Source organism: Tachysurus fulvidraco, chromosome 2 (genome assembly GCF_022655615.1).
Source record: "Tachysurus fulvidraco isolate hzauxx_2018 chromosome 2, HZAU_PFXX_2.0, whole genome shotgun sequence".
NCBI classification, from domain to species: Eukaryota; Metazoa; Chordata; class Actinopteri; order Siluriformes; family Bagridae; genus Tachysurus; species Tachysurus fulvidraco.
Genome location: NC_062519.1, coordinates 18,979,336 through 19,001,835, shown reverse-complemented (window position 1 = coordinate 19,001,835; position 22,500 = coordinate 18,979,336). Strand labels below are relative to the sequence as shown.

The window sequence follows — 22,500 nt, the reverse complement described above, 5'->3', positions numbered from 1 at the left end:
ACACACACACACACACACACACTCATACATATACACAAACACACACATATACACACACAAACACACACATATACACATATAAACATATACACACTCTCTCTCTCTCTCTCTCTCTCTCTCTCTCTCTCACACACACACACACACACACACACACACACACACACACACACACACACACACACACACACACACACACACACACACACACACACACACACCCGTTTACTCTGTAGCAGGTTTTAGTGCCCACTGGGTGGCGCTATATGTTTTGGAGCATTTAAACATTCATTAAAACTTTTTTCTTTTGCACAACACAATATATCGTTAGAGACGCTTAAAGTTAAATACTCAATTTTCAGTTTTATAATAATTTATTTGCCCGTAAGATCTTACAAGAACTCAGAGGTTATACCGATACAGCGGGGACCCGGAAGCGGAAGTGAACACGAGTGCGTACGCACTGATCCACATGGATTCATTCATCTGTGTAATGACGTTTTATAGCACAGTTAAAACTCATTAATCAGTAAAACCCGAGGTGTTTATTAAGCTTTATAGCGCGCAGGTGTGTGTTTACGGTGTTTCGTGTGTAAAGACACAGTGAGATGTTACAGGAGCCACGATGGAGGATTCCTCAAAACGCCCCCACGTGTATGGAGAGACAACTGGGGTGTGTGCGTTACAGAGCAGGTGTGTGTGTGTGTGTGTGTGTGTGTGTGTGTGTGTGTGTGTGTGTGTGTGTGTGTGTGTGTGTGTGTGTGTGTGTGTGTGTGTGTGTGTTACAGAGCGTGTGTGTGTGTGTTACAGAGCGTGTGTGTGTGTGTTACAGAGCGTGTGTGTGTGTGTTACAGAGCGCGTGTGTGTGTGTTACAGAGCGCGTGTGTGTGTGTTACAGAGCGCGTGTGTGTGTTACAGAGCGCGTGTGTGTGTGTTACAGAGCGCGCGTGTGTGTGTGTTACAGAGCGCGCGTGTGTGTGTGTGTGTTACAGAGCGCGCGTGTGTGTGTGTGTGTTACAGAGCGCGCGTGTGTGTGTGTGTGTTACAGAGAGAGAGTGTGTGTGTGTGTTACAGAGCGCGCGTGTGTGTGTGTGTGTTACAGAGCGCGCGTGTGTGTGTGTGTGTTACAGAGCGCGCGTGTGTGTGTGTGTGTTACAGAGCGCGCGTGTGTGTGTGTGTTACAGAGCGCGCGTGTGTGTGTGTGTGTTACAGAGCGCGCGTGTGTGTGTGTGTGTTACAGAGCGCGCGTGTGTGTGTGTGTGTTACAGAGCGCGCGTGTGTGTGTGTGTTACAGAGCGCGCGTGTGTGTGTGTTACAGAGCGCGTGTGTGTGTGTGTGTGTTACAGAGCGCGTGTGTGTGTGTGTTACAGAGCGCGCGTGTGTGTGTGTTACAGAGCGCGCGTGTGTGTGTGTGTTACAGAGCGCGCGTGTGTGTGTGTGTTACAGAGCGCGCGTGTGTGTGTGTGTTACAGAGCGCGTGTGTGTGTGTGTTACAGAGCGCGTGTGTGTGTGTGTGTGTGTTACAGAGCGTGTGTGTGTGTTACAGAGCGTGTGTGTGTGTTACAGAGCGTGTGTGTGTTACAGTGTGTGTGGTACAGAGCGTGTGTGTGTGTTACAGAGCGTGTGTGTGTGTTACAGAGCGTGTGTGTGTGTTACAGAGCGTGTGTGTGTTACAGTGTGTGTGGTACAGAGCGTGTGTGTGTGTGTGTGTGTGTTACAGAGCGTGTGTGTGTGTGTGTGTGTGTTACAGAGCGTGTGTGTGTGTGTTACAGAGCGTGTGTGTGTGTGTTACAGAGCGTGTGTGTGTGTGTGTGTTACAGAGCGTGTGTGTGTGTTACAGAGCGTGTGTGTGTGTTACAGAGCGTGTGTGTGTGTGTGACTGAGCGTGAGTGTGTGTGTTACAGAGCGTGTGTGTGTGTGTGTTACAGAGCGTGTGTGTGTGTGTGTGTTACAGAGCGTGTGTGTGTGTGTTACAGAGCGTGTGTGTGTGTGTGTGTGTTACAGAGCGTGTGTGTGTGTGTGTGTGTTACAGAGCGTGTGTGTGTGTGTGTTACAGAGCGTGTGTGTGTGTGTTACAGAGCGTGTGTGTGTGTGTTACAGAGCGTGTGTGTGTGTGTGTGTTACAGAGCGTGTGTGTGTGTGTGTGTTACAGAGCGTGTGTGTGTGTGTGTGTGTGATACAGAGCGAGTGTGTGTGTGTGGTACAGAGCGTGTGTGTGTGTGTGTGTGTGTGTGTGTTACAGAGCGTGTGTGTGTGTTACAGAGCGTGTGTGTGTGTTACAGAGCGTGTGTGTGTGTTACAGAGCGTGTGTGTGTGTTACAGAGCGTGTGTGTGTGTTACAGAGCGTGTGTGTGTGTTACAGAGCGTGTGTGTGTGTTACAGAGCGTGTGTGTGTGTTACAGAGCGTGTGTGTGTGTTACAGAGCGTGTGTTACAGAGCGTGTGTTACAGAGCGTGTGTGTGTGTTACAGAGCGTGTGTGTGTTACAGTGTGTGTGGTACAGAGCGTGTGTGTGTGTGTGTGTGTGTGTGTGTGTTACAGAGCGTGTGTGTGTGTTACAGAGCGTGTGTGTGTGTGTGTTACAGAGCGTGTGTGTGTGTGTTACAGAGCGTGTGTGTGTGTGTTACAGAGCGTGTGTGTGTGTGTTACAGAGCGTGTGTGTGTGTTACAGAGCGTGTGTGTGTGTTACAGAGCGTGTGTGTGTGTTACAGAGCGTGTGTGTGTGTGTGTTACAGAGCGCGTGTGTGTGTGTGTGTTACAGAGCGCGTGTGTGTGTGTGTGTGTTACAGAGCGCGTGTGTGTGTGTGTGTTACAGAGCGTGTGTGTGTGTGTGTTACAGAGCGTGTGTGTGTGTGTGTTACAGAGCGTGTGTGTGTGTGTGTGTTACAGAGCGTGTGTGTGTGTGTGTGTTACAGAGCGTGTGTGTGTGTGTGTTACACAGAGCGTGTGTGTGTGTGTGTTACACAGAACAGGGGTGTGTGTGTGTGTGTTACACAGAACAGGGGTGTGTGTGTGTGTGTTACACAGAGCGTGTGTGTGTGTGTGTTACACAGAGCGTGTGTGTGTGTTACACAGAGCGTGTGTGTGTGTTACACAGAGCGTGTGTGTGTGTGTGTTACACAGAACAGGGGTGTGTGTGTGTGTGTGTGTGTGTGTGTGTGTGTGTTACACAGAACAGGGGGGTGTGTGTGTTACACAGAACAGGGGGGTGTGTGTGTTACACAGAACAGGGGTGTGTGTGTGTGTGTTACACAGAACAGGGGTGTGTGTGTGTGTGTGTGTGTGTGTGTGTGTGTGTTACACAGAACAGGGGTGTGTGTGTGTTACACAGAACAGGGGTGTGTGTGTGTTACACAGAACAGGGGTGTGTGTGTGTTACACAGAACAGGGGGGTGTGTGTGTTACACAGAACAGGGGGGTGGGTGTGTGTGTGTGTGTTACAGAACGTGTAGGTGTGTGTGTGTTACAGAACGTGTAGGTGTGTGTGTGTTACAGAACGTGTAGGTGTGTGTGTGTTACAGAACGTGTAGGTGTGTGTGTGTGTTACAGAACGTGTAGGTGTGTGTGTGTTACAGAACGTGTAGGTGTGTGTGTGTTACAGAACGTGTGGGGGTGTGTGTGTGTTACAGAACGTGTGGGGGTGTGTGTGTGTTACAGAACGTGTGGGGGTGTGTGTGTGTTACAGAACGTGTGGGGGTGTGTGTGTGTTACAGAACGTGTAGGTGTGTGTGTGTGTTACAGAACGTGTGGGGGTGTGTGTGTGTGTGTTACAGAACGTGTGGGGGTGTGTGTGTGTTACAGAACGTGTGGGGGTGTGTGTGTGTTACAGAACGTGTGGGGGTGTGTGTGTGTGTTACAGAACGTGTGGGGGTGTGTGTGTGTGTTACAGAACGTGTGGGGGTGTGTGTGTGTGTTACAGAACGTGTGGGGGTGTGTGTGTGTGTTACAGAACGTGTGGGTGGGTGTGTGTTACACAGAACAGGGGGGTGGGTGTGTTACACAGAACAGGGGGGTGGGTGTGTGTTACACAGAACAGGGGGGTGGGTGTGTGTTACACAGAACAGGGGGGTGGGTGGGTGTTACACAGAACAGGGGGGTGGGTGGGTGTTACACAGAACAGGGGGGTGGGTGTGTGTTACTCAGAACAGGGGGGTGGGTGGTGTGTTACACAGAACAGGGGGAGTGGGGGGGTGTTTACACAAGAACAGGGGGGGTGGGGGTGGTAGTTACACAGAACATGGGGGTGGGTGGGTGTTACACAGAACAGGGGGGGGGGGTGTTGTGTGTGTGTTACAGACGTGTGTGGGTGTGTGGTGTGTGTGTTACAGAACGGGTGGGGGTGTGTGTTGTGTGTGTACAGACGCTGTGGGGGGTGCTGTGGGTGTGTGTGTTTCAGACCGTGTGGGGGTGTGTGTGTGTGTGTTACAGAACGTGTGGGGGTGTGTGTGTGTGTTACAGAACGTGTGGGGGTGTGTGTGTGTGTTACAGAACGTGTGGGGGTGTGTGGTGTGTTTACAGAACGTGTTGGGGGGTGTGTGTGGTGTTACATAACGGTTGGGGTGTGTGTGTGTTACAGAACGTGTGGGTGGGTGTGTGTGTGTTACAGAACGTGTGGGTGGGTGTGTGTGTGTTACAGAACGTGTGGGTGGGTGTGTGTGTGTTACAGAACGTGTGGGTGGGTGTGTGTGTTACAGAACGTGTGGGTGGGTGTGTGTGTGTTACAGAACGTGTGGGTGGGTGTGTGTGTGTTACAGAACGTGTAGGGGTGTGTGTGTGTGTGTTACAGAACGTGTAGGTGTGTGTTACCGAACGTGGGGGGGTGTGTGTGTTACCGAACGTGTAGGTGTGTGTGTTACCGAACGTGTAGGTGTGTGTGTGTGTGTTACAGAACAGGTGTATATATGTGTGTTACAGAACGTGTGTGTGTGTGTGTTACCGAACGTGTAGGTGTGTGTGTGTTACCGAACGTGGGGGTGTGTGTGTTACCAAACGTGTAGGTGTGTGTGTGTGTGTTACAGAACAGGTGTATATATGTGTGTTACAGAACGTGTGTGTGTGTGTGTGTTACCGAACGTGTAGGTGTGTGTGTGTTACCGAACGTGGGGGTGTGTGTTACCGAACGTGTAGGTGTGTGTGTGTGTGTGCTACAGAACAGGTGTATGTGTGTGTGTTACAGAACAGGTGTGTGTGTGTTACAGAACTTTTGTTTCCCTCTCTGTCTCTGACTTTCCCTCCCTCCCTCCCTCTCAGATGGTGTTTTCCTGCTCAGTGCTTCCAGTCTGACAGGTCGGTGTTGGTTTGGTTCTGTTTGGATTTATTCTGATTCTAAACTTGCCCCTAATGAGGGCTTCTGTAAGGCGGGGCTTCAGACGGAGGCGGGGCTCAATGATGTCAAGTGGCTGACGGACAGGAGCATCGTTGCAGGAACTGATTCTGGTATAAATACCACTGTGTGTGTGTGTGTGTGTGTGTGTGTGTATGATGGGTGTGTGTTCTATATACTTTCAGATTTATATTTGTGTGTGTGTGTGTGTGTAGGTGCAGTTGAATTATGGGATTTGGCTGAAGATGAGCGCTTGTTAGTGAATCGGTTCAGTCGTCATGATCACGATGACGTCGTCACAACAATCAGTCCAGCATCTGACACCCACCATGTAATCAGTGGCAGCATGGACTGCAGGTGTGTGTCTGTGTGTGTGTCTGTGCGTGTATGTCTGTGTGTGTGTTTCTGGGTGTCTGTGTGTGTGTGTGTCTGTGTGTGTGTGTGTGTCTGTGTGTGTTTCTGGGTGTCTGTGTGTGTGTTTCTGGGTGTCTGTGTGTGTGTTCTAAACACCTCATGTTGTTGTTTTCAGGGTTAAAGTGTGGGATGTGACTCAGGAGGCAGTGATTAACACCTACACTGGTGAGAGCGAGCGTGACCTTTAACCTCTCAGCATCTTTTATACTCAGTGTGTCATCATTCACATTGTCCTATTGTGTGTTCGTGTCAGATCAGCTGCTCATTGTGAACAGAGGGGGTTCAGATGGAAGCGTTCTGTAAACGTTATGGAAGCGTTCTGTAAATGTTCTTTAAACGTTATGGAAGCGTTCTGTAAACGTTATGGAAGCGTTCTGTAAACATTCTGTGAACGTTATGGAAGCGTTCTTCAAAAATCCATTGAATAGTGAATGTGAGCAGTACTTGTGCACAGCTGAGAGTAAGCAGGACCTCTGAGCTGAACTCCTCACTGGGGGCTATCAGAGAAGTGATCTTATTACTCTGTGTGTGTGTGTGTGTGTGTGTGTGTGTGTGTGTGTGTGTGTGTGTGTGTCCTACCTTCTCAGTGCACTCCATGGCTGTGAGCTGTGTGTCCTGCAGTCCAAATGACCAGTCACTGTTCCTGTCCTGTGCTCAGGTGATCTTTATCATCATCATCACATTATCTGTTCCTGTGTAAATGTTTGTGTCTGTCTCTCTGAGCTGTCTGTCGGTCTCTCTGAGCTGTGTCTGTCGGTCTCTCTGAGCTGTGTCTGTCGGTCTCTCTGAGCTGTCTGTCGGTCTCTCTGAGCTGTGTCTGTCGGTCTCTCTGAGCTGTGTCTGTCGGTCTCTCTGAGCTGTGTCTGTCGGTCTCTCTGAGCTGTGTCTGTCGGTCTCTCTGAGCTGTGTCTGTCGGTCTCTCTGAGCTGTGTCTGTCGGTCTCTCTGAGCTGTGTCTGTCGGTCTCTCTGAGCTGTGTCTGTCGGTCTCTCTGAGCTGTGTCTGTCGGTCTCTCTGAGCTGTGTCTGTCTGTCTGTCTGAGCTGTGTCTGTCTGTCTGTCTGAGCTGTGTCTGTCTGAGCTGTGTCTGTCTGAGCTGTGTCTGTCTGTCTGTCTGAGCTGTGTCTGTCTGTCTGTCTGTCTCTCTGAGCTGTCTGTCTGTCTCTCTGAGCTGTCTGTCTGTCTCTCTGAGCTGTCTGTCTGTCTCTCTGAGCTGTCTGTCTGTCTCTCTGAGCTGTCTGTCTGTCTTGTTTAGGATGGACGATTGTTGCTGTGGGATCGTAGAAAACCTAAACCTGCCTCTCGCTTAGGTAACAAAAACACACACGCACACACACACACACACACTCACTCCCTATGGTGGTACAGTTGTTGGTGTCACTCTGCCTGAGATTGTGTGTGTGTGTGTGTGTGTGTGTGTGTGTGTGTGTGTGTGTGTGTGTGTGTGTGTGTCAGATGTGGTTTCTCTAAGTTCTGTGACTGCTGTTGTGTGGCATCCAAATCAGAGCAGCACCATCGCCTACGGTAAACTAAACAACTACATTTTTCTGTGGTTCAGTGCATATGAATCCTGTACATGAGTGACTGAGGTGTGTGTGTGTGTGTGTGTGTGTGTGTGTGTGTGTGTGTGTAGGTGATGAGTTGGGAAAGGTAACTGTGACAGATTTCCGGGCTACAGGAAATCCACAGACGATGAACCCACACACACGCAGAGTGTCAGACCTCACCTTCTCCTCACACAGGTATACACACACACACCCTCTGCAGAAGCACAGCACAGTGGAAACAGTTCTGGTGTTTGGTAGCCGCACTTATCCAGAGTGTCTTATGTACATCTCATTTATTCAGCTGAACAGTAGACAATTAAGGGCCTTGCACAGAGACCAGGAGTAGCAGCAGCACAGGGAATGTTCTTTCACTAACTGTTCATTGTTGTGTGTGTGTGTGTGTGTGTAGTTCTCCTCTCCTCGCCTCAGTGAGTGATGACTGCACCGTCACCGTGCTGAACACAGAGCTCAGAGAAATGTAAGAACATTCACTCCCACACACACTTGTCATTAATAGTGATTGTTATAACTGTGTGTGTGTGTGTCTGTCTGTGTGTGTGTGTCTGTCTGTGTGTGTGTGTCTGTGTGTGTGTGTGTGTGTGTGTGTGTGTGTGCGCGCGCAGTTACAGAGACAGGAGACACCAGGACTTTGTGCGTGGTGTGTGTTGGGCTCCGGGTGGCTCAGATGTCCTGACCACTGCAGGGTGGGATCATCAGGTGCTCCATCACAATGTGCAGGAGACTCGCACTTAACACACACACACAGCCCTGTGTCAATCAGTGTTTAATAAAGTGTGTCTTCGGTCAAGCTGAGTGCCTTGTTGTTTTTTTTGCACTGATACCTCCTCATAGTTATTACAGAGTAAAATGTGCATACAAGCACACACACACATGTGACAAAGTGTAGTGGTGTGTATTTAATTATCATATTACAGACAAGATGACTTCAGCGCACGTCTTGTGTGTGTGTGTGTGTGTGAGAAAGAGAGAACAGGTTGTAGTCAGAGTTTATACTATTTGAGTACCTCACATTATACTGCACACTGTTAAAATGCCTACAGGTATTGGTTGAAGTTGACGAGGAAGTGTTGAGTAATGAGACGTTAGGTTAGGGTTAGGGGGTTAGGAAAGGGTTTGGGTTAGTGTGTTAGGGTTAGTGTGTTAGGGTTAGGGTTAGTGTGTAATTTTAGGGTTGGGGTTAGTGGGTTAGGGTTAGTGTGGTCGGGTTGGGGCTAGGGGGTTAGTGTGTTAGGGTTAGGGGGTTAGGGTTAGTGTGTTAGGTTAGGGGGTTAGGGTCAGGGTTAGTGTGTTAGGGTTAGGGGGTTAGGGTGTTAGGGTTAGTGTGTTAGGCTTAGGGTTAGTGTGTTGGGCTTAGGGGGTTAGGGTTAGGGGGTTAGGGTTAGTGTGTTTCAGTGCAGTGTGATGATAAACCTTTGAGTGATCATGCCAGATGACGAGTTGATATTGTAGTGTGCGCGCACACACACACACAGTCAACTGTTCATTGTTCATTGTTTTTGTTTGATTCTTTCACTACTGATTTGTAATCAGATGCCAGAACTGTTTTTGTTTACATTTTTATATTAAGGAAATCATTTACTTTCTTAAAGTATATTATTAACGCTGTGTGTGTGTTGTAAAACATCTCCATGTGTATGATCTAATCAGGCTTGTCATGGTAACAAGAACAACACAAACAGCTTTATAAGAACAGATTATTCCCCAATCATGTCAAATTTTAAATCCAGTTCAACACACACACACACACACACACAGAGGTGTCTGATGGTTTATTAGTTATAATAAATGTGTGTTCAGATACACAGGTATTTAAGTGCTGAGAACTTTTTCCCTTGTTGTGATGAAAGTGCACACTGCAGCAGTCTGTTGTTCTGTCTCCAGTTTCATCTGTCCTCAGCGGAAAACACTTCCATATGAATTACGGTGCTGACACACACACACACACACACACACACACACAACGTTAATAATACACTTTAATAACACTCTTATATTTCATGTTTCTACATGTATATAATCACACACACACACAGCTGTACAATCTGACTCCCTAACAATCTGGGCACTAAACTGCCTTTAACATGCAGCTGATTGTGTTTATTAATGTCGAGCTCTGACACACACTTCCACATGTTCACACACATCTCCAGCCCTGACATGGTTGTTTATGACTGTAAGATGAGCAGCACACAGTTATCACTGTAAATAAGTAAAGACTGTGTGTGTGTGTTTATTTACAGAATGTTACACAATAAGCCCATGACAATGCACAAGTCCATGCTGCGGTGTTCAGCAGTGATGTTTTTCCCCCTCGGTTTTTTGTTGTTCTTCTTTCTTGTAGCTTTATCTTTAAATATTACTTTTAATATCAAATGTAACATATTTTCCTTTAGAAGTTCTTTATACAGAGCTCTGTGTGTGTGTGTGTGTGTTGAAGGTCACTCGGTTTTGGGCATGGGTGTAATGGGTTGTTTAGTTCCAGGCCTCACTATAAACGTCATCCCAAACTGCTGCTTTGAAGAACCACTGCTGAAAAATGAAAGCAGATTCAGATTTCAGTGTGAACACAAACCAGCTTGTATGTAGCTCCTGTCCTCTTGTCAGGTTAACACAACCCTAACCCTAACACATCCCTAACCCTAACACAACCCTAACCCTCTTGTCAGGTTAACACAACCCTAACCCTAACACATCCCTAACCCTAACCCTCTTGTCAGGTTAACACAACCCTAATCCTAATCCTCTTGTCAGGTTAACACAACCCTAACCCTAACACATCAACAACCCTAATGCGTCCCTATCCCTAACACAACCCTAACATATCCCTAACTCATCCCTAACCCTAACACAACCCTAACCCTAACACAACCCTAACCCAACCCTAACACATCAGACTTAAATCTCCTTTAGGAATTTCAACTTTATTATTTTTCTACTTTCATCTTTATAATAATAAAGTAGAGGGGGGTGTTGGTGGGAATTTACCTGACTGGGGCTTTTGCTTGTGTTTTTCTGATCACTTTGTTCTCAAGTTCTTTCATGTTGAGACTTGAAGACACAGTGGTGCTCTTGGTTTTGGGGGTGGAGTTTAGTGAAGGAACACGCACTGCGTCCTCGTCAAATGTTGGAGAGTTCCAGTCATCGCTGCTGGCATCTGCTTCATGGGCGTGAGCAAATTTGGGATCCATTTCTAGCATCTTCTTCTGCAGGATGCTGAGCAGTGTAGCCTGACTGGCAGTAACAGATGGTGGAGCCTGGGGTTGAGTTTTCAGTTGAGCTGAGGGTGGAGCTTGGGGTTGAGTTTTTAGTGGAGCTGGGGGTGGAGCCTGGGGTTGAGTTTTCAGTAGAGCTGGGAGTTGAGTTTTTAGTTGAGATGGGGATGGAGCCTGGGGTTGAGTTTTTAGTGGAGCTGGGGTTGGAGCCTGGGGTTGAGTTTTCAGTGGAGCTGGGGGTGGAGCCTGGGGTTGAGTTTTCAGTGGAGCTGGGGGTGGAGCCTGGGGTTGACATTTTGGCAGCGATGGGGGTGGAGCCTGGGGTTGAGTTTTCAGTTGAGATGGTGGTGGAGCCTGGGGTTGAAATTTTGGCAGCGATGGGGGTGGAGCTTGGGGTTTTGGTTTGAACTGAATGCTAGAAGCACCATGAACTGGTGTGGTTGTGCTGGACGATTTATTACTTGGGGGATTAGTTGGGCCACTTGTGATGGTGGCAGAGTTTAATTGTGGAATTACATCTACTCTCTTAGCAGGTGGGTCAGGTGGAGGCATGCTGGGTGGAGCTTCATCCTCTGGATCAGAATTAGCAAATTCAGGTGGAGGAGGGATGAAGGAGATGGAGTCAGTGCCATTGTACTTCCCAGATGGAGATGCAATGCTTGTAGGGTTTTTTGTAAGGATGATGGAGTGTGCAGAGGGTTCAGGTGTGAAGTTAGTAACATTTAGGTTCTCTGTGTTGTGTTTGGACTCCAGGAAGCGACCGGGACTTCCTGGGGACACTGGAGGTCTTGGGGTGACAGTGAACGAGTTTTGATGGCTGCTCCCATTGGAAGACTCTACAGAGCTGTTGCTCTTGGTGCTGTTTTCTCTGGAAATGACTGTTCTCTGCTTCTCTCGTTCCTTAGCTGCCATCAGCAGGGTGAGCGGAGAAGTAGCCCCCTCCTTCCCACCAGAAGGTTCACTGGTTTTAAGGTTCTGCAGTTTACGGTTCAGTAACGGGCTGTATTTTCGTGCTGGGTCCACAGGTGTCAAGTGAATTATGTCTTGAGCTGATAGCAGTGCTGCTGACCTTAATGCTGTGGGAGAACCTACTACTGGAGCTGGGTTCTTATTTGGAGCATCTGGTGGTGTCTCTACTTTTGCAGCCATGCTGTTTTTGAGCCTGACTGGTGTTGCTGCTTGCTGCATGTTCTCCTTCAAATCCTGTAGATTCTCTTCCAGCTTTGTGGCTGAACTGTTACGACGCACTGGCTTGACTGGGGGCACAAGGTTTTGGGGTGCACCCATTTCCTTCTCAGATGTTGATGCCTTCCCATTGGCATGATCTCCAACTGAGGTTTTGGAGTTGTTCTCCAAGAGCATGTAATGTGTCTGATCTGATTGGTCAGTGAGAATTGTTGTTTTTGGTACAGTGTAAAGTTTGCCTGAATTTTGGGAGTTAAAGCTGGAAGCTGTTTTTTCTGAGGGTGTAGTTGATCCAGATGCAGGCAACTCAAAGTTGGAGATGTATGAGAACCTGATGGGCTTGGGAGGAGGCATCTTCTGGACTTTGGCTGTAGGAGACTGGGATTTCTCTGTTGGGGGCAATGGAGGGGTAAATTTGGGGCACTCTGGAATGTCCTCAGGTAAATCTGTAGAGATTTGATAATTTGGGGGTTTCGGGGGAGCCATATGTGGAGGCCTTAACATGGACAGGTCTACATCTGGCGTTCCTAGTGAAGGTGGCTCAGGAGGGGGTATGGAGGGAGGTTCTAGAGTGGACAGGTCTACAGGTGAATGCGGTTCCCCAAAAAATGCTGAAGGAGGAGCAACATGTCCAGGTGATGGGGGGATGAACTGGGGAGGTGGAGGTGGAGGTGCACTGGAGGGAGGAGGTGGGATCAGAATCTGTCCTTCTTCAAAGTCATCCACTGAGGTGATACTTCCATTTGACAGACTGTCTGTCTTACCTGTTCATGGAGAAAACAACATTAGAGACTGTTTAGTACAAAAACTGAAACCATTCACGTGTTCAGCTCCTGACATTCCTGTGTTCATGTGTTGAGTAAAAAAACAAAATCAAACAATTCTGCTAATGCATATTTATAAAGTGATTCGTTATAAAGACAACATTTCTATAATAGCAATCAAGTTGTCTGACAATCTCTCAATTACTCCTCATAACACACCTGGAACAGTCATGAACACTGTATAACTGATATAGGTGTGTTGGGAAAGTGAACAAAAAGCAAAAATGTGGACTGTCAGGATTCCCTAAAGGACTGGGCTGGAAAAGCTTGGTGTAATGTGCCGTGAGACGCGAGTCTGTTTACTGAAAACACCACATGATGGTATAAAAGTACCTGTAGGGCTTTTTGTAACATTTCCGTTTCACCACCAGTTCCTTTAAAGCCTCCTGTAATTCACTCTGAACCTGTGTGATGCCTGTCTGTGACCAAGGTGTGTTTTTAATCAGGCTACATGTGTATTCAACGTTAGCATAAATATAACTAGTATAACTAGACAGAAACTGAACACATGGGAGTATGAAGGCCTCATGGGATGTCTGGGACGTGTCCTCACCTGTGTGGCTGATTTGGGGTGCAGTGAAAGAAGGCAGAACAGGAACTGTTGGAGTTGGAACAGCAAATCCAGCTCCGTCTCCAAACTGATGAGAAAACAGAACACACAACAATTAATTAGCAACTTCGCATTATTACAAAGATTTTATTCCATTCTATCAGTAAAACTCAGACCTGAAGTCTGCATGTTGTCAGATGTTTTAATAAGAACATTGGGACAGAGCCGTTGTCCTTTACTCTGTTCCCTGTGTTATTGACCTCAGGCTGTTTACTTGCTCTCTGTCCCTGTTTGCTCTTTCAGGTGAACTCTGGAATTTTTACAGCATTCATGACTGACTTTTGTTATCAACCAACTGGGTATTGTTTCTGTTTATTTAAAGCATGAACCATGAAGAAGTTAAGAAAAGGGAAGAAGAGACTAAAAAGATGGAACTTTGTTCAAGAATCTGATGCATCAGAATTGTCTATTTAAACTATGAGATGTTATGTGATGTGACACACCTCGAAAATACAGCGTGAAATCACTCCAGACTGAACAGACCAGTTTTTAAGCCTTCTTTTCACACACACACACACACACACACACAGGGGTATATTATTATTATTACTGTTGTTGGTGTTGTTGTTGGTAACAGTATTATAAAATATATATAAATAATAAATAATTATATCCTCTGGTGATTTTAAGATGCAAGAGAGTTAAATAAATATACAGTAAAGGTAAGTTGCTGACAAATGGAACTATGGGTGACTGAACACAACAGCAGAAAGAGACACACTTATCACATTTCTGTTTGTGTGTGTGTGTGTGTGTGTGTGAGAAAGATTATGACACCTAAACACTGCTGAGTGTGTTCTTAGTTTCATAGTAGCAGGTATTTTAAGGAGTGGCTGATATCGCACAGAAAGTTCTCACCAAACTCATTTTATTTTTTGTGTGAGATTATGACACACCTGTGTGTGTGTGTGTGTGTGTGTGTGTGTGTGTGTGTGTGTGTGTGTGTGTGTGTGTGTGTGTGTGTGTGTGTGTGTGTGTGTGCGTGACCACTTTACAAATGTTGGCCCAGCCTGAGCTAAACCCAAACCAAAGTGAGTGTATTCAAAACAGCCTGCAGCAGTCAGCGAACACAGCACAGGGTCAGTGCACTGCCATATCAGCTGTCAGAGATACTCGACATGTTAAAGGTAAGTTCGCTCTCCAAACTGTAGGCACACAGTGAACCGTGTGAAATGAAGCCGTCTTCCTGCACAGCTCAAGTTAACGCATTTAAAGCTGTGTGTTTGGTGTGTTGAGTGTGTTTGGTGTGTTGAGTGTGTTTGGTGTGTTGAGTGTGTTTGGTGTGTTGAGTGTGTTTGGTGTGTTGAGTGTGTTTGGTGTGTTTGTTGTGTTGAGTGTGTTTGTTGTGTTGAGTGTGGAGTGTGTGGAGTGTGTTTGGTGTGTGGAATGTGTTTGGTGTGTTGAGTGTGTTTGTTTTGTTGAGTGTGTTGAGTGTGTTGACTGTGTTGAGTGTGTTGGGTGTGTTGGGTGTTCGGTGTGTTGAGTGTGTTCAGCAACCTATTTTTTTCAGGTAAATGTAAACATGGTCATGTGACTCACCGTGCTGAAATGTTTGACAGTGGGTCTGGAGCGGACTTTAGCTGTACCTGAGTCTGGTATCATCACTGTGTCAAACTCAAACTCCACATTGTCTGTAACACACACACACACACACATACAACCTTTAGACTAGTGCATTAATGTGTGAATATGTTACTGCAGAAACCTGTAGAACTTTACACATCTAACTGAGTTAGCTAACTCCAGATGTATTACATTATTAGCACATGTGCCGAGTCTAATTAGCATATTTATGCATATTCATTGTCCCAGCTGTAATGAGCTTAAATGTTTGTGTTTATTAAAACACATGAAAACAATTTAATGACACATTCTGTTGTTAGTGTTTCTGCTAATAACATCATTCACCTGCCATGAAGTGCTCACACCGTGATACACTGTACTTCACTGACCAGGAGTGTGTGTGTGTGAAAAAGAGTGTGTTTCCCAGTGAGACAGGTACAAAGGCCTACACACACACACAATCACCACAATTTAAAGCTAAACTGTAATAACAATAAAATCTTACCCATGTCTTTCATCTGGACGTTGGTGTCGAACAGAGACTGGTTCCTCCTGTTCAGGAAGTTCAGACCACCTTTCTTCATCATGGTGTGTGTGTGTGTGTGTGTGTGTGTGTGTGTGTGTTCAGAAAATCCCAGTGTGTGTTAATGGTCTCATTGATGAACGGAGTGTTGAATCTCATGTAGGTCAAAAAGTGTAAGAAAAAATGTCTCCCTGCTTCACTCGTCCTCTCTCACTCATACTCAGTTCCTCCTCATGGCTCCACCCACTAGGTGTGTTCAGGTGAGTTTAACCTGAAACCTTCATCAGAGCTTCTCTGTCATACACAACACTAACTTATTAGTGTCGACTTGACCCTTTTACACTGCTACACATTTTTCTCATTTTCTGAGCATTATTATTATTGTTGTTGTTGTTTTTCTTTTGTATTACTATTAATATGTAGAATTTACATTTTTTATAAAATATCTTTATCACTATGCTGAGAGAGAATGAGAAAAAGTGGAAGAAAACGTATTATTATTGCTGGAGAAAAATTCAATTAGGGAGCTAGCTGTAATAATAGGGTTAGGGTTAGGGGTTGTTGTTAGGGGTTGTTGTTAGGGTTAGGGGTTGTTGTTAGGGTCAGATGTGACTTCTGCCAAGACCTCCTTCTACAAGGAAAAGCTTGCAGCTTTTGCACACAACCCTCAGAAGCTCCACAACACCATCTCTTCTCTACTCAACTCAAGGCTCCACCTGCTTCATCCTCCAAGACTGCAGAAGACTTTGCTTCTTTCTACCATGAGAAGATTGAGGAAATCTGCAGGACCTTCACTTCAGCCCCGACTGCACTTACATCTCACAGTCAGGATTCCTCACTCCTTCGTTGTCTCATTTCTCAACTGTAGCAGCAGAAGAAATTTATCGCAATTCTTTTAAAAATTCTTGAACACATTGTCTATAACCACCTGTCTGTCTGTATCACAGAACAACCTCCAAGATCCCAACAGTCTGGCTTAAAAGCAGCTCGTTCCCTTTTGGATGTCTGTGAGAAACTACATGTTGCTACATCAGCCAAACTGTCATCCAACCCCTTTTTTGTTAGGGGTTTAGGCCACATCCCAATTCTACAAACTATCACAACATACATTTTCACATTTGAGCATCATAACAGAACCTAAACAATTCCACAACAGTTCAAAATGTAACAAAATGTAACAAAATGTAACAGAATGTTCCCTAAGTGTGTTAAAATAATGAGAAAAGGTCCATATTGTATTAATATTGTAGTGTTGACTGCTAACACAATAAATCTCATATTCAGCAGATTGAGTTAGTGTTGTGTTACAGTGTAGACAGTGTTTATTAAGGCATGACATTTGACCTTTAATACCATTTAGATTTATTCTGTATTCAGTTAAATTTGTTCATTGCATTGTGTTAAAGAAGAAATATATAAATTCATGATATGAATTTTAATGTAATCCTTAATGAGTGAGTCAGAGGTGATGGTGGTGAGGAAATACTCTGACGGGATATGAGGAAGCAAACTGAAAAGGGAACCTCATCGTCATCTGGGTGTCACCAGATAACCTCTTAATAAACATGCTAGCTAACAGGCTAATAGGCTAACAGTCTGTTGGAAATGATGTGATCAAATGCATGTGACAACATATAATGTCATTAGAACATTTAACAAAGTCAATCAATATTTTTTTTATTGACATTTTTAAATTAGTCATAGATCAAATCGGGCATATCCCATGCTGATGATTTACCACATCATAATTAACCCCTCCCTCAGAGAGGACATTCTGCATCATAATGCAAGTTACATTATCTGTGCTCAGTTGCCATGGAGACGAATACAGGACCGGCCCTTCCAGTCTGGCAAATTCAAGCAGGCCATCTCCATGGTGATAAATTGTGTGTGTGTGTGTGTGTGTGTGTGTGTGAGTGTGTGAGTGTGTGAGTGTGTGAGTGTGTGTGTGAGAGAGAGAGAGAGAGAGAGAGAGAGAGAGAGAGAGAGAGAGTGTGTGTGTGTTCTGATTTTGGAAGCAATAACTGATGGACACACACACAAGGGGGCACTGTTTGCACAGATGCACTTTATGTGTCTAAGACTCACTTGAAGTCCTTAGCTCTGTGTTGTTCTATGTAGCTCTGTGTTATATGTAGCTCTGTGTTATATGTAGCTCTAAGTTGTTCTATGTAGCTCTGAGTTGTTCTATGTAGCTCTTTGTTCTATGCAGTGTTGTAATGTAACGGAGTACAAATACTTCTTTACTGTACTTAAGTAGAAATGTCACGTATCTGTACTTTACTTCGCTATTTAAATTTGTCAACTTTCACTTTTACTCCACTACATTTCCTAGATAAAATGCAAACTTTTACTCCGTTATATTCCCAATAAACGTCTTCGCTACTCGTTACTACAAAATAAAATCAGCAGAAATGTGTGTGACTGTAATAAGGGAGGTTTGGTGAATCACTATGGGGTCAGAATTGTTTCGTTATTCTGAATAAATACACTATGATCCACAAATAAATATAAACAGTTTCACAAATATTTTTTAAATCAACAAATGCACAATAAGCAAACCGTAAATATATGTTACAAATTTCACAAAAAGAAATGAAATTCACAAATAAATAAAATGGGATTTGCAAATAAAAAAAATTATAAATATATATTTAATTGTATTTATTTGTGAATGGCTTCCTGCTCATTGGTGAATCACTGCACGCATTTGTGGATTTGAAACATTTCTAACGTCAAGACGTGCACAAGAATCCACAAATAGGTGACTGCGCCCACCGTCTACTCCAGCCAATCGGACAACAGTCTTGTGGCGCTGACCAATCGTGGCACGGTCTACCTCCAACCAATCACGTTAAAGTACGTACATTAAATATCAGAAAATGACTTTTGATACTTAAGTACAGTAAATATCAGATACTTTAAGACTTTTACTTGAGTAATATTCTAAAAGGTGACTTTCACTTCTGCCAAAGTCTTTTTCTAATAAGATACTTGTACTTTTACTCAAATATTGCTTTCTAGTACTTTATACAACACTGCTTCTATGTACTAACTCTGTGTTCTATGCAGTTCTGAGTTGTTCTATGTAGCTCTGTGTTCTATGTAGCTCCCTGGTCCTGGAAGAACATTGTCTCATGTCACTGTGTACTGTGTCAGATATATATGGTTGAAATGAAAAGTGAATGAAAATGAAGCTGTTGAATTGATAGACACACACACACACACTGTAGTACTGTGTGTGACTGTGTAGGACTGTGTAGGACTGTGTAGGACTGTGTAGTACTGTGTGTGACTGTGTAGTACTGTGTGTGACTGTGTAGTAGGTTTTATTAAAAAAGATGAAACCTTCTTCTAGCCCTGCTGACATTGTCCCAACGACTCTTCTGTTAAATGCTACTGATACGCTTGCTCCCTGTCTGGTAAATATGATAAACTTGTCTCTTTCTACGGCACGGTTCCCTCCTTTTTTAAACAAGCTGTAGTGAACCCTACTTTAAAAAAGCCAAAACTGGATCCTGCTGACCCTGTAAACTACCGGCCCATATCTAAATTGGTGTTTATTTCCAAAATTTTAGAAAAAGTGGTAGCTAATCAACTTTCCACTTATCTGCATTACCATCAAATTTTGGATAAGTTTCAATCAGGTTTCCGCAAAGTGCACTCAACTGAGACAGCACTTCTTAAAGTGTCAAGTGACATTTTGATGGCAGCAGATGCGGGCCAGTACACAGTGTTGGTTCTATTGGATCTATCCTCAGCGTTTGATACAGTTGACCATAAAATTTTGCTAAACTGTTTGCAAAATGTTATTGGTTTATCTGGGTCTGTACTTCAGTGGTTTTCTTCTTATCTTACTGATAGAACTTTTTCTGTGGTGATAAATCAGATCATGTCTGACACTGTGCCTCTCTCATGTGGAGTACCACAGGGATCAGTATTAGGTCCTTTGCTGTTTTTACTGTATATGACACCTCTTGCTCAGAAAATTCAGTGTTTTAAGCATGTGTCCTATCACTTATATGCTGATGATATTCAGTTATACTGTTCTTTCAGGGAGTCTGAGTTTCACTTGCTGTCTAGCTTGTTAGAGTGTCTGTCCTGTATCAAGGAGTGGTTGGGCAGTAACTACCTTCAACTAAATCCGAAAAAGACGGAAACTTTGATCATTGCCCCAGATAAGAAAATTCCACAGATCAGGCAACATCTTCTTTCTTTGGGCTCTTCTGTTCAGACAAGCCTCAGGAACCTTGGTGTTGTATTTGATAAATCCATGTCTTTAGGTCAACATTCAGGACAGTTGGTTAAAAGCTGTTTTTATCACTTACGGAATGTTTCTAAAATGAGGAAAATGTTGTCCAATGCAGATCTAGAGATGATTATACATGCTTTTATCTCTTCACGTTTGGACTATTGTAATTCACTTTTTACCTGTCTTAACAAACGTGTTTTAAATCGTCTTCAGATTGTTCAGAATTCAGCAGCGAGGCTTTTAACTGGAACCAGCAGAAGATCCCACATCACATTAAAACTCTTTAAAACTAAAAGTCTGTAGCCCCCAGATTGTGGAATGCGTTGCCCCTGTCTCTGCGTGTGGCTGATTCTGCTGATTCCTTTAAAAAGCAACTGAAGACACTCAAGCTTTTAGCTGATTGGGCTTTTATGGTTTCATCTCTGTTGTAGTGTGTTTTTATTGTTTTATAATTGTAGTTTTATCATCTCTATAAATTTCTCTTTTATTGTACTTCTAAGTTTTATTGTTATATTTTGTAAATCACTTTGTGATTCTATCTGTGAAAGGTGCTATATAAATAAACTTTACTTACTTACTTACTTACTTACTTACTTACTTACTTACTTACTTACTTACTTACTTACTTACTAGTACTGTGTGTGACTGTGTAGTACTGTGTAGTACTGTGTGTGACTGTGTAGGACTGTGTAGTACTGTGTAGTACTGTGTGTGGTTGAAATGATAAGTGAATGAAAATGAAGCTGTTGAATTGATACACACACACACACACACACACACACACACACACACACACACACACACACACACACACACTGTAGTACTGTGGGTGACTGTGTAGTACTGTGTGTGACTGTGTGTGACTGTGTGTGACTGTGTAGTACTGTGTAGTACTGTGTAGTACTGTGTGTGACTGTGTAGTACTTTGTAGTACTGTGTGTGACTGTGTAGGACTGTGTGTGACTGTGTAGTACTGTGTGTGACTGTATAGGACTGTGTGTGACTGTGTAGTACTGTGTGTGACTGTGTAGTACTGTGTAGTACTGTGTGTGACTGTGTAGTACTGTGTAGTACTGTGTATGACTGTAGTACTGTGTATGACTGTGTAGTACTGTGTGTGACTGTGTAGTACTGTGTGTGACTGTGTAGTACTGTGTGTGAGACTGTGTAGTACTGTGTGTGACTGTGTAGTACTGTGTGTGACTGTGTAGTACTGTGTGTGACTGTGTGTGACTTTGTAGTACTGTGTGTGACTGTGTAGTACTGTGTGAGACTGTGTAGTACTGTGTGTGACTGTGTAGTACTGTGTAGTACTGTGTGTGACTGTGTAGTACTGTGTATGACTGTAGTACTGTGTATGACTGTGTAGTACTGTGTGTGACTGTGTAGTACTGTGTGTGACTGTGTAGTACTGAGTGTGACTGTGTAGTACTGTGTGTGACTGTGTGTGACTTTGTAGTACTGTGTGTGACTGTGTAGTACTGTGTGTGACTGTGTAGTACTGTGTAGTACTGTGTGTGACTGTGTAGTACTGTGTATGACTGTAGTACTGTGTATGACTGTGTAGTACTGTGTGTGACTGTGTGTGACTGTGTAGTACTGTGTGTGACTGTGTAGTACTGAGTGTGACTGTGTAGTACTGTGTGTGACTGTGTAGTACTGTGTGTGAGACTGTGTAGTACTGTGTGTGACTGTGTAGTACTGTGTGTTTTGCTGAACAAACACAGGTCCCGACCGCCACCTACTGGAAACATCACTCACACACACACACACACACACACACACACACACACACACACACACACACACACACACACACACACACACACACAGAACACACACACTCTCTCTCTCACACACACTGAGAACACACTCTCTCTCACACACACACTGAACACGTAGTCTTAAACTTTTGAACACATTTTAAACTAACAAGAACATATTAGATTAATTTTACTTTAAAAGCTTTAAAAGTTGACAGAAACAGATAGAGCATGCGCAGTTTCGGGGGCGTGGCCTCAACCACAAACTGTAAATAAAGAAATAATAATAATTTGATCATGAAGTGTGTGTGTGTGTGTGTGTGTGTGTGTGTGTGTGTGTGTGTGTGTGTGTGTGTGTGTGTGTGCGCGCGCGCTGGTGCGTAGGCGTGTACGCGTGTAAGCGGTTGTGATGCGTGCGCGTGCTCGGTAAGGGTGTGACGCGCAGGTCGCTGACGTCATCGCTGTACCTGAGTTTCGGGGTCGGACAGTAAGAGAGTTTTACCCTGAAGCTTGTGTGCGTTTTGTGCGTGTTTTTGTACGTGTAAGTGTTGGGAAAGTGAACGGACTTTCATTTGGACTTTCATTTGGAAAACGTTTGGAGTTTTATTTTAACTTCCCTATTTCCTGCTTCCGGTTTAAGTCTCAGGTGAGTCTCCGGCTTTCTGTGTGTTTTTATATTAACTATCTCTCTCTCTCTCTCTCTCTCACTCACTCACTCACTCACTCACACACACACACACACACACACATACATATATACACACACACACACACACATATACATACACACATATATATACACACACAGGAAATTCAGTGAAACACAAACCCTACTCTACTTTATACTCACACATGAATGTCATTAACGTGAATAATCACACAGCCCTGTGTGTGTGTGTGTGTGTGTGTGTGTGTGTGTGTGTGTGTGTGTGTGTGTGTGTGTGTGTGTGTGTGTGTTGCTCTGTACACCTGATTTAACTGCTCTTGTGAAATGTAAACAATGTTAAAAAGCATATATATCTTTATAAATTTATATATGCTTTTTAACATTGTTTACATTTCACAAGAGCAGTTAAATCAGGTGTACAGAGCAGCACACACACATCTAAATGTTTGCCAGTTATTTAGCTGGCTGTTGTTGTGTGAATAGTCTTACAAATTTATTTATTTTGTTCAAAAATACACTTTCAGTCTCTCTTTGTCTCTCTCTCTCTCTCTCTCTCTCTCTCTCTCTCTCTCTCTGTAGTGATTATATCAGATTTATAGACG

General features: G+C 44.4%; 3 protein-coding genes across 7 annotated transcripts in view; 2 read left to right on the top strand and 1 right to left on the bottom strand.

Annotated features, from left to right (window-relative positions):
* Nucleotides 1-412: 412 nt before the first annotated feature.
* Nucleotides 413-8,086, top strand: wdr77 (WD repeat domain 77). Its single transcript, XM_027155995.2, has 10 exons — nucleotides 413-690; nucleotides 5,247-5,432; nucleotides 5,535-5,676; nucleotides 5,849-5,898; nucleotides 6,321-6,391; nucleotides 6,987-7,041; nucleotides 7,187-7,255; nucleotides 7,365-7,473; nucleotides 7,688-7,756; nucleotides 7,902-8,086. Exons 1-10 carry the CDS (start codon nucleotides 606-608, stop codon nucleotides 8,029-8,031), a joined length of 966 nt encoding a protein of 321 aa, XP_027011796.1. The 5' UTR covers nucleotides 413-605; the 3' UTR covers nucleotides 8,032-8,086.
* A 967-nt stretch (nucleotides 8,087-9,053) lies between these two features.
* On the bottom strand, nucleotides 9,054-15,776 carry LOC113648955 (protein piccolo). Of its 4 annotated transcripts, XM_047804591.1 has the most exons (6): nucleotides 14,670-14,761; nucleotides 13,574-13,625; nucleotides 13,247-13,380; nucleotides 13,074-13,158; nucleotides 10,285-12,460; nucleotides 9,054-9,828 (listed from the first exon to the last, which is right to left on the bottom strand). In XM_047804591.1, the coding sequence occupies exons 3-6, from the start codon at nucleotides 13,283-13,285 to the stop codon at nucleotides 9,738-9,740; spliced, it is 2,391 nt and encodes a 796-aa protein (XP_047660547.1). In that variant the 5' UTR covers nucleotides 13,286-13,380; nucleotides 13,574-13,625; nucleotides 14,670-14,761; the 3' UTR covers nucleotides 9,054-9,737. The 4 variants fall into 4 exon arrangements, with proteins under 4 accessions (XP_047660547.1, XP_027012298.2, XP_047660541.1 ...); XM_027156497.2 differs by lacking the exons at nucleotides 13,247-13,380; nucleotides 13,574-13,625 and adding an exon at nucleotides 15,199-15,776 and having other exon boundaries at nucleotides 9,054-9,825; XM_047804585.1 differs by lacking the exons at nucleotides 13,247-13,380; nucleotides 13,574-13,625 and adding an exon at nucleotides 15,199-15,775.
* Nucleotides 15,777-21,641: 5,865 nt separating this feature from the next.
* irf6 (interferon regulatory factor 6) overlaps nucleotides 21,642-22,500 on the top strand; it is a 4,100-nt gene continuing 3,241 nt past the window's right edge. Inside the window, exons 1-2 of one of the 2 annotated variants that reach the window (XM_027156670.2) lie at nucleotides 21,642-21,877; nucleotides 22,478-22,500. The exon at nucleotides 22,478-22,500 is cut by the window's right edge and continues 207 nt beyond it. The gene's annotated coding sequence lies outside the window, so the exon portion shown is untranslated. The remainder of the gene's footprint in view (nucleotides 21,878-22,477) is intronic. The other variant, XM_027156671.2, reaches the window with a different exon arrangement.

Coding starts and splice junctions, on each gene's coding strand:
- wdr77 (XM_027155995.2), top strand. CDS start 606: ATGTTACAGGAGCCACGATGGAGGATTCCTCAAAACGCCCCCACGTGT. Junction 5,433..5,534: donor CGTTGCAGGAACTGATTCTG/GTATAAATACCA, acceptor GTGTGTGTGTAG/GTGCAGTTGAATTATGGGAT. Junction 5,677..5,848: donor AGTGGCAGCATGGACTGCAG/GTGTGTGTCTGT, acceptor TGTTGTTTTCAG/GGTTAAAGTGTGGGATGTGA.
- LOC113648955 (XM_047804585.1), bottom strand. CDS start 15,280: ATGATGAAGAAAGGTGGTCTGAACTTCCTGAACAGGAGGAACCAGTCT. Junction 14,762..15,198: donor CGTCCAGATGAAAGACATGG/GTAAGATTTTAT, acceptor TGTGTGTTACAG/ACAATGTGGAGTTTGAGTTT. Junction 9,829..10,284: donor CAAGCAAAAGCCCCAGTCAG/GTAAATTCCCAC, acceptor TTCATTTTTCAG/CAGTGGTTCTTCAAAGCAGC.